General features: G+C 40.0%; 1 protein-coding gene across 1 annotated transcript; it reads right to left on the minus strand.

The window, feature by feature from the left end:
• Nucleotides 1–115: 115 nt before the first annotated feature.
• On the minus strand, nucleotides 116–7,203 carry gdf10b (growth differentiation factor 10b). The gene is made up of 3 exons (XM_044102789.1): nucleotides 6,823–7,203; nucleotides 2,097–2,998; nucleotides 116–1,805 (listed from the first exon to the last, which is right to left on the minus strand). The coding sequence occupies exons 1-3, from the start codon at nucleotides 7,058–7,060 to the stop codon at nucleotides 1,614–1,616; spliced, it is 1,332 nt and encodes a 443-aa protein (XP_043958724.1). The 5' UTR covers nucleotides 7,061–7,203; the 3' UTR covers nucleotides 116–1,613.
• Nucleotides 7,204–10,917: the final 3,714 nt, after the last annotated feature.

Raw genomic sequence — 10,917 nt, forward strand, 5'->3', positions numbered from 1 at the left:
AAAGAAGTGATACAGCAAAACACTGGATTTTACACCCTTGATTCCAAAACTAATGAACTATTCAGAGTGGAAGCACATCAAAAGCAATATGCACATTGAAAAAAAATTGCAGGAATTGATGTTTCTCAAAGCCCAATTAATTTTCCACATGTAGACTCATATAGCACAAGCTGTTTTATTTATTTATTTATTGTCTATTGTATAAAAACAAACAATAGTGTGACTGGAGCTTCATGCTTTCTTTCATTGAATGAGTTTCAAGTTGGGGACATTGTGTAATTTGGGTTTTAAATATAGTTTTAACAGATCTAAATTAACAAAAATCTTTATATTTTCAAAAATCCCTAAAAGATATAGATAGGGATAAACTGCACATGCTTTGTTTCCAGATTCACACTCTAGTTTCATACAGATTTGTTCAAATGAAAAACACAATCCTCACTTAATTCATAATAGTGTATTTAAAAAAAGAAAATTAGAATTATTAGCTTTACAGTCATCAATTTTATATAAAGTCAACAGTTACCATTGACTGTATATACAAGTCAACCTTTTCTTCCATAAACTTACCATATAATCTGTTCAAGTATACACACTACTGTAATACAATTTAATTACACTTTATAGTCACATACTTGTGAATACATACATTGGACATTTTCGTTATTGTTTAAAAGCCATTATTATTTTACACATCAGTACCTGTACAAGTTTGTTTATGGGCTACATTTGTAAGAAAATCCGGAACAGCTGCTCCAAGTTTTTCATTCCTCAGTTTATCAGCTTGCACAGCAGAGGGCAGCATCACACCGTTTTTCACTGTAGGACTCAGAAGATGCAACCACACAAACATTAACATGCTTGAACAGTCAATGGAAGACCAATAAAACCTTTAAATGAAAAACACAGAAACAATGCTATTGGAACTGGTTTAAAGGCGATTATGATGCATTATTCATGATAAAACGTCACCACACCACAGAAATGACAACAGATGGTTAACTTGACAAGAGTTGAACATTCTGCAGTTTCGGTTTCTGATAATCTCCGTAAGGTTACAGCTTGTCAGCTTGACTAAAAGCTCTTAAAATGAAAGATGAAAGCCAAGAGAGGAAAGCTGCTGAAACCCAGCTCGTCTTCAACCACACACAAATGGCTAACAGCGGAGTTTCCTGCACAGGGTTGTTCCTAAAGAGTCTGAGGTGACCCTACAAAAACCAGGTCCGCTTGAGTTAAGGCCTAAGGTTTGATCTAAGACAAAATCACTTTGGATATTTTGCCCCAAAAAAGAACCCTCATGAACATCCAGGAAGCAAACAAAAAAAGATTTGAACATGTTTTTTTAAGGGAACCGGCTCATCCTTTCTTTAAGCAATGTATAGAAATAAGTGAAAACAGAATACGTGATAAACATTAGCATTAAAAACTGTTATTAGAGCAGCATACTTTAAGGCAACGTTCAGTCAGATCAGAAAACAAACAAGAACAAGTATGATAAAAAAGGCCATTTCTCAGTTCTTCCCTCTGACGTGATTTCCTGCACATTTGGCGTCAACAGTACAGTCTTTCGCTCTGTTTTTCAATCATCACACTTCTTGGAGGATTGGGTGGTCCTATCGACAGCCACAAGTATCCACGGACATTCCAGGGTAGACCTTCAGAACCATGTTTCTATCCGGGTCCAGGAAGAGGACACTGAGGGAATTCATCTTGTCTGGAACACAACATGGTTCCGGGATCCCTGGGACGATTCCTACAGCTCGGACGATACTCTGGATGGTGGCATGATTAGAGGGATGTGCCAACTAAAGAAATCAAGTGTAGAAAAAAAGCAACAATTAGCACTTAACTGAACAACACAGAATTCCCAAAATAAGCATCTAAAGTACTTTATCACAGCCAGGGGCAAATCAAGGATCTATCTTCTTCCTCAGTTCAGTAACAGGCCAACTCTTAGACTCAACTGGCATTACAAGAAGTTCTTAAGCCTTAAATGCTTCCTGTTGATATAATCATCACCACCCTGCCACCCAACAGATAACTGCTAAAATAATAAACCTCTAGAGAGACTTTATCTTAAAGTTCCCATGACTTACTTTAGGTATAGGGAATCCACATGTCCCGGCACAGTAGTAGGCATCAAAAGACTTTGGTGCCAACACCCATTCACTCCAGCCAATGTCAGCGAAGTCCACTCTGAGGTAGCGTCTGGAGCAAACCCTGGGCTCGCTCCACTGTCTCCTTCTTGCCTTTTTCATTGTCCGTTCATCAAAATTTAAAACCTGGGGCTTTCTCATGGCCTCACTGCTCACCTGGTCGTGCTTTCTCCCATTTTTGAGTTCAGCTTTTGCTTTAGCTGGGAAGTATGTGTTTTGCCAGAGTTCATGGTTTTTCAAGGTGCTGAAATGAACCTCTGGGATGTCATTGGTTTCAATCTGGAGATGTAGCTCTCTCCGGATCCTTGAAGCCGAAGTGGCGGCGGATGCATCGTCCCCGACAGGAAAAGGCCCGTATCTCTGAAGTGACAAGGCGACACTGTTTGGCTCGTCTATAGCTTGATCATCAGCATGCACCAGAATGTATGGCTGGTTGGCTGGAGACAGATGTTCATGGCTGAGGGGGCCTCTCTGTTGAATCCTTGCTGCCTCAAAGCCCATATCAACCTCCACAGTGATCACAAGCTCATTGACATCCCTAGCCTGTCTCACCACTGTTGTCACATCTCTGGTTTGCCAAGAGCCTTTCTTTAGAGACATGAGACTAATGTTTCCAAGAGGTATTGCAAAACCCAAATTTGAGGAAGATCCATAGAAGAGGAGCTGCGAGGAGGGCAAATGCCGGACTCCAATGGCTAGGTGGTGAGGCTTTCGCAAATGCCATGGCCTCTGGTAGTGACGGGGCCGCTTGTTAAGGAAGTGAAAAGAGGCAGAAAGGATGATCTCTGAGTTTTGAATTGAAGACAGATTGAACTGGAGCAACTCTTTGCCGTGCAAAACTCCTGAAAGAAATGAAAAAGCAAATCAGCAGGGTGGCATGAAAATTCTCATCAACTTGAAAATCACATGTGACAGCTAGTGTTGGATTGATTACTGGTGTCAAAGTATAAAAGGTAATGCTTTCAAAATTACTACATTTTTCTATAGTACCATTCATATGGTTTAAATACTTCTTAACGACCTGCCAGAAAAAGTCCCAGACTGACAGCTGTATTGAGTTAGAGTAAGTGCAAGGGATTGATTCATAAAGCACTGCTATTCTCCCACCTGTTACTTAGCACCGCCACCCAGCTAGCTAAAAAGACTAATCGACTTTTCCCTTACTTCCAGAAGGAGATATTTGGCACTCTGGAGAAATCCCCCCTATCCCCTGCCACCAAACCCCCACCAAAAAAAAAGAGTCACGGTGCATAAAATAAAGGAGCATCCTCCATCCCTCTGAAATCAAGATTAAGTACTCGCGTGTTTAGAGCTGCTTTTCAAGCATAATAAATAGATCACTGACCAACAAATTTCCTGTGTGCTGATGATGTTAAACAATGGCACTTGACAAATTTCACTGTCTGTTAATGATATTCACAATTGTTGAATGTATTGTGTGTTTATGATGTTTTTATGTTTTCGTGACGTAAAGCACTTTGAACTGCCGTGTTGCTGAAATGTGCTATGCAGATAAACTTGATTGAGTGATGCAGGCTGCATTTGATCATTTAAGCAGCAGCAGGAACAATTGTTACTGTTTAAAAATATGATAAATATCTAAGTACGACCGGATATGGACTCCCTTCCTGGACATTTTAACCACCCTAGACCTGAGAGACTGATCTGGATTGATCTTTACTGGCTTGTTTAATTCCTCTAATATTTTTGTTGTATCCTTTACTACTTATTCTGGCCTTTCAAAAATATGGATAGTGCTAAATGTAATGTTACTAAGTGTGTTGCTACATAGAGAGAGTGGGTGGGGTGGGTGTATTTTTATTTTTATTTTTTTGGGGGGGTCGGGGGGTTGAAAAAGAAAAAGAATAATATTGTACCCTGGATGTAGATTTTGTATGGACATACATTCTGAATAAATATATATATATATATATATAAAAAAAAAATCTGATAAATATATATATTTTTTGGGTTTTTACAATATTGCTGTAATTGTAATAGCTGTCTTTTTACTTAAATCTTATCATATGGTGTGAATCTAATACGGACCCTTATCTCACGACAGCTGATGCTGCTCTTTCTTAGCTGCTTTTTTCATTTGAGACAAAGAAACACAATCAAAATTCTCATTTCACCCCAAACGGATATGCTCTTCAACAGATGCGAAACCTAAAACAAGCGCTTCCTGGAACCTGTTATCTGTTTTATCTCGTCCTTTGTCATCTCTTCTGACAGGTTTGAGGTAAATGAGAAACGGTAACCAGAGAAAAACCCCACTCACCACAACATGTTTCTCAACACATCTGAGCGGAGCGGCATGGAAAATATTAAGCGCTGCACGGTTAAGTGCTTGCCTTATGCATGACCAAAAACCTCATCCCTGATAGCTATACTCTTGAAGTTCAGCCTCGTCTCCCGCACTTCCACCACAGTCTGAAAGACAAACATTGGACCAGTCCAGTAGGTCTCTCGCAGGCATATGGAAGTGCTTATTGGAGAAAAAGTTACTCCTGAGGCTTTACTTTTGTGTGTGTGTGCAGCCAGTGTCTGGCTGTGATAATAGGTGCTTGTCTAACACCTCGGCTGCTACATCTACTGAAGAGGTAACAGCATTTGACTCTTTAAGTCACTCTGTTCAGTAAATCATAACGCAGTCGGAGCACTGAGGTGAAGACATGTAGCCCGAAGGGAGGCTGGCTACTGCTGTGAGATGGACGGTACATCGACACTCAGCGTTCACGGCCATTAAATACAACAACAAAAAACTTTTTAAAAAAACAACTAACCTTTCCACAAAGCATTTTGATTGAACCTTTAACGCCTAACTTAACCCTTTAGGTTGGTACTTTTATCCTTTAAAAGTGACTGAAATGTGCGATGACAATATAAAGCATGCTTAACGCAGCTTTTAATTTAAAAACTAAAACCCCTTAATTCTCAAGCTGTACTATTAAAAGCACAGTTAAGGATAGGTGCTTGAAAATATATATTTCACTTATTTCTGGAATCTTTTTAGTATGCATAAAAATGATTTGCAGCTATTTTTTTTCTGGGTGTGATAAATGGTCAGATTCAAAAGACCGAAGTCATTGAACTTCAGTGTACGTTGATGAAATCTTGTACCACAAACACAAAGTAGTGCAACAATTGTGAAGTGGAAGGAAAACAGTGCTTGGTTTTAAAATAGCTTTTACAAACAAAAAACTGAAAAGTGTGAATTTTGATCATTTTCCCCCATAAACCAGCACTTTCTTGAACTTTGAGATGACACGTGTTGTGCATTGGTGCTGTGTAAACTAAACTGGTGCAAATATAATTTAGTTCAGCTGCAGGTCAGTTAGGACTACGCCTTTACCTGCTTTGCATATCAAGAGACTGAAACTAAGTCAAACTGAAAAACGGGTATCTGTAAACAGCAATTTTAAAATTTTGCCACAGATTCTTACTTGGATGTGAATCTAGACTTTGGCTAGGGCCATTGCAACACATACTTCTGGGCTAAACCACGTTGTTGTACCTCCTGTTGTACGTTTAGGGTCACTGGCCCGTTGAAAGGTGAACCTCCTTGAAGGAGCCACGATATTTTTATGCATTCAGCTCTATCCAACGTCCCCACAGCGTGCTGCCACAGGTGACGTCAGGTCAGGATTTACATGTAGGCCAAAACTATCAAACTGTGTAGGATTTCTATAGAGACCAGGTTTCCCTAGAGCATCAGTAGTAGTTGTCCAGATCTCTGCAGCTCCTTTAAAATTACCATATGCATCTAGTCTGCTTTTTTTTGATTGATGTCTGGTCTGTCAGTCAGTTCAATGCTATTTGTGTTATTTTCTATTTTCCAGATAATAAATTGAAAGTAGTTAGTTTGCACTACCTGCCACTTTTCTCTAAATATTTTTTTTAATGCATTTTTAGTTACCAAGACTTCGTAGTTATTGTTGTTTCTGTTGTTATGTTTCTTTATTCTTGATACTGAAAATGTTTTCCAGAACCGCTGTTATATTTGTTGAAAATGGTCTCGAAATGACAATATTAAAGTTCCTCGCAATAATTTCTGGGACAGTTTATCGTCCAGTAAAATGTGTTCTTGCAGCAGGCCTGTCTGTGAAATGTTCAAAACTTGGAATATTATTTGCATGAATCTGCTTTAGATTTCTCCCTGGTGTGTCTGCTGTGTTTGGTCTTCATGATGCTGGTTTTGCTCTAACGCTGTCTCTACAGCCACCACAGAGCCAATGGATGGATGAATAACACACACACTGACTCTGTTTACTAATTAATTGACTTTCTGGAAGCAGTTTGCTGCATTCAATTTTGGAGTATCAGAATAAAGGAGGTTGGCAACTAATGTAGACCAGGTTTTTACTGGTAAATAAAATTTGAACAATCTTTTTTCCTATTCATAATAGTGTGGTGTAATTTTTTGTGTCTTTTCTATCAGTTAAAACCTCATAAAATACGTTAGTTTGCGTCTGTAAGGTGAGACAGATTGAAAGGGAGCGAATACTTAAGGAAGGCTCTGTAAATGACATAATGACATCTTCAGTGCTTTGAAGACACAAATGTTGTTTCACAAAATCCAATTAATCCAATTCCCAAAAAGGAACAGAGACAGGTTGGACCAGGAGTTCACCGACAGAAATGAATGCGTGAATCAGCGACTCACTCGGGACAGCTTTGAAGCTCCTCACGGTGTTCCCCGCCGCGTGGCTCCGCGGCTCCTCGCTGTACCTCTCGTACAGCTTGAACATGTTGACGGAGACCGCGTCCTGGCTCGCGCTCTCCTGAGCAGAGACGCGCTCATCCACCTCCGGCCGCGCGCCGGCAACTTGACGCGCGAGGTGAGCCCCGCCGGGCGCGAGGATCACCAACAAACTCCAGATGTGAAAAAGCCAAGTCGCCATAAGTGACAATCTGAGGGATGAATGCAGTTGAAGTAAGGAGAGTGAAACACGGAGCCGCGTGTTTTCAGCCAGACGTCCAGTCGGTTTTACAGATAATAAAGCCCTCCGCGGCTGTCTCTGCTGTGGGAGGAGAGGCTGGCCCCGGAACCGGCCCGGCCCAGGCGCGTGCACGAAACGATGCTGCTGGATGACAGGCGGTGACGTCTTCTGAGCGCACAACCAACAAGCACCAGGCACCCCATTAGGTAAACTAATGCGAAGTTTGGAGCTCCCAGTGTGCTCCTGTCATTACCTGGTTTTCATTAACCATTAGCAATGCGCAAATTGAAATTCCGAAAATTATTTAGCTTAATGGAAACACGTCAATTTTGATAAACCCTACGTTTTCCGATAGAGTGAAAGTGGTTTGAAAGAAATGTATTTAGCAAAACACCAACGGAAACACTTTTCCCCCCCTTATCACACAAGTCACGTGGTCAACATCCAGATGTTACTACCGGCGAAAGAAAATGAGTGCCGTGGCAGACTTCTGAATATATTTTATGCAACATTTACATAAATTGCCATGATTTTTCATACTGCGTGAACAGGCTTATTCACGTGTATCTCCAGTTTCAGTTCGTATTTAATGGAAGAACCGCAACTGCCAAATTGTGTTTTTTCGACATTAGCAGAATAGTGACAAAAAATTGCGCACACTTGTAATGGTAACACATTATTGTAACACAGCTATTGGCCACTTTGGTTGTACATAATTATTGTTCATCTTCACTTAATGTTCATTGGTATTTGAACATTACCAATGAACATTGGTAATAACTATCAATGAGGGGCTGACACAATATTGTGTCAATAATGTGACACAATATTGAGGAAAGTGTTAGGCTGGTTAAACGTTGTGCTATTTGCTTTGTACACAAAGTCTGGACTAATGGCTAGTGAGAAACAATCGCTTAAACAGTAACAGGTTTTCTGCATCATTTAATTCCATTACCAAAGCTTAATATATAAAATAATTACAGGTTATGTATTCATGAAAGCCAAATAGTTTTCATAGCTTTAAAGGGAAACTTTTCTCTCTACTGTGATTGAAGTCTCTTACTGGTAAACTGAGACGAATTCGACTTTTTTTTCTCTCCTTAAAATAGAGAACAAACAAGCCAAAACTAACTGGAGAAACGTCTCTGTCCTGTCAGTTTCCACACAGATATTTTACACTACATCAATTTTAGTTTTTCCTAAAAGTTTACAACTGCGTATTGGATTTCAACGTTGACTCCGTGTAATTTTACACTTTCCACCAGCTAGCCGCAGTTTATGTAACTTCTAAGAGTTGTAAAAATATGATCTTTGCATGTTGTTTCATTGCTGGTTCCAGACTTCAGAATCAGCCCAGTTTATGAACATAGCTTCAGCTGGAGGAGAAAAGACAATGGACGCAACGTGGAAACGTGTTCTTAGCTTACAGTGGGTCATATAAGTATGACTTTTTCTGAGTAGAAAACCAACAACAAGTTTGGACAAAATTTGTTCAGGTACTATTTAGACTTACCTTATACATTTCTCATTCTAATAGCTGGATTCTTTATTTTTATAAGACATTACATTGCTCTCATTCAAAACTCTGCCCTCTACCTGAAAATTAGGTTGTTTCTCAAAGAATATCTCTGCGTTCTCACAAAACAGTTTCTGCTGTAATGTTTCCTGACAAATAGTCCTCCACTGTTTCTAAACTTTCCTTCTCGTATGGATTTAGCTTGCTGAAACTATCGGTTGTAAATGTTTTGAGTACACTTTTTCAGTGGAGCGGGGGAGGGAAAATATACCTTTTACCTTTTAAGTTGATGGAGGAACTTTTGATTTGCAAATTTATCAGTCTTTGTGGCAATCTAGAGCGTAAATGTGGGAAGATGCAATGGGTAATATAACCTGAGGGTTTCAAAATGGTACAGCCATTAGCCAAAAGTCTCTATGTGAAAGGTAAGAGAATATTCTGATTGAGAGACTGAAAGTAATTTTGATTCTGGGGCAACGTTTAGAGGTAAGATGTGAATTAAGTTTTAGTTAAGATTAGGGTTTATGGTGCATGTTTATGTCTGTTAATTCTAAGATGGAACGGCACTGAAAGCAGCCCTTTAAACCAGTGGTCCCCAACCACCGGGCCGCAGACCGGTACCGGGCCACGCAAGAAATAATTAAATATGGCCGTTCTATGTATTAAGTATGGAGGAGCTTTTATTTTTAATGGAAGAACCGCAGAAATAATCCAAATTAGGATGTATTTTTACTTCTTTCCTACTTACGGAAAGTTTCTGTTAATATTACAGGTTTGTGGTGCCTTCCTATCCTAAAGAAAAACATGTAAAACATCAGATATTTCACAAGGAGATATTAACATACATGGAAAAACCTTACATAACCTTGTATTAAGGCAGAAAGTACAGCAGTCACTGTAAGAAAGGCTTACAGTATTCAATTATGCCACATAACTTATCAGTAGATTATTGCGAGGGAACGCAAAAGAAAATTTTTCCCCAATTCCCTAGAGCCCACAAAAACCCCCTGGCGGGAAAAAAAAAGAAAAAAAAAAGAGAGAAAAGACGTGAACTAGCATGCTAGCACGGACTTGGCAGCAAGAAAATAGCCTCGTCCTTAAGCAGTTCAAAATAACTGAAACTGACAAATATTAAAACCCAACTTTATCTTCTCTAACGAGAAAACTGCAGCAAATGTTTTCCATGTGAGCTCATGCTACTGTGAATAAAAAAAAGGGAGAATTAATTGAAAGTTTTTACACATCGTTACTGTGCATATTAATAAATATCAAAGATGCTGTGTTAAGACATCGTTAGCCTTTTTTTTTTCTTTTAAATTTTGCAGCAAAAAGCAATAGGTTTCTGATGCAGCACAACGGTTTCCCTGTGACAGACGTGGCAGCATGTTACTGCCACCGCAGGTCGGACGGCCATTAAAATACCTCCTACTGCTCCAGAGGGAGGGATCACAAGGCGCTCTTTGACACCACTGTGTCCCACATCAGAGATAAAGGGCTGAGCTGAGTCCGGGTTCCCCCAACCACTACTTGGTAAAAAGAACGACTTGTCATGCTGTTTCAGCAAAAAGAGCGCGATAGCATCAGTCTCCTCCCAAGGAGTAATCAGAAGCTGTTATCACTCAGCGTGGAGTTGTCTAATTGATTTTAATGGGACAGGAAAAACAAATGTTGTTCTTGTGAGTTTCCTTTTGATGCCTGTTTCCCCCTCTCCCTCTTTGTGGTCTACAAGAAAATCGACGAGGAGTCAGGGAGGCTTTGTTGTGCCAAAAATAACTATCAATCAGGGGCTGTTTATTATTTTCTTTCTTGCTTAGCAGAAAACAACAAAAGGCATTAATCATTAGATCAACCACTTTAAACGCAAACCAAAGTCCTGTGGTCATGGGAGGAAAGAGTCCTTCCTGCTGGAAGCTCATCTGACAGTAGGGCGAGGCTGGATTACCAATCAGCCCCCCAGGATTTGGCGCTTTGAACATCGCTTGATGTTATTAAGGTGCCGAGAAACTCCTGACAGGGGAGGTCAACGAAGATGAATGCAGGGGGGGACAACATGCAGAGCTCTGATATCGGAGAGCGAGCTTCACATCCAGCCTGTGGGTTTCTCTAATCACGTCCCGATCTTAACTCTTAACCTGGCAGCTTTGCTGGAGCTAAACGAGCCCAAATGGACAAAACGTCTCCAGTCCACCTCTGGTAGAAGAAGTGAAATCTCACATGAGACACGTTGTGTTCCTGTTTTGCAGTGTAAACCACTTCAACAAATCCATGAACACAACTACATATTCAAAAACACGATACTCAG

Source organism: Gambusia affinis, linkage group LG20, assembly GCF_019740435.1.
Source record: "Gambusia affinis linkage group LG20, SWU_Gaff_1.0, whole genome shotgun sequence".
NCBI lineage: Eukaryota > Metazoa > Chordata > Actinopteri > Cyprinodontiformes > Poeciliidae > Gambusia > Gambusia affinis.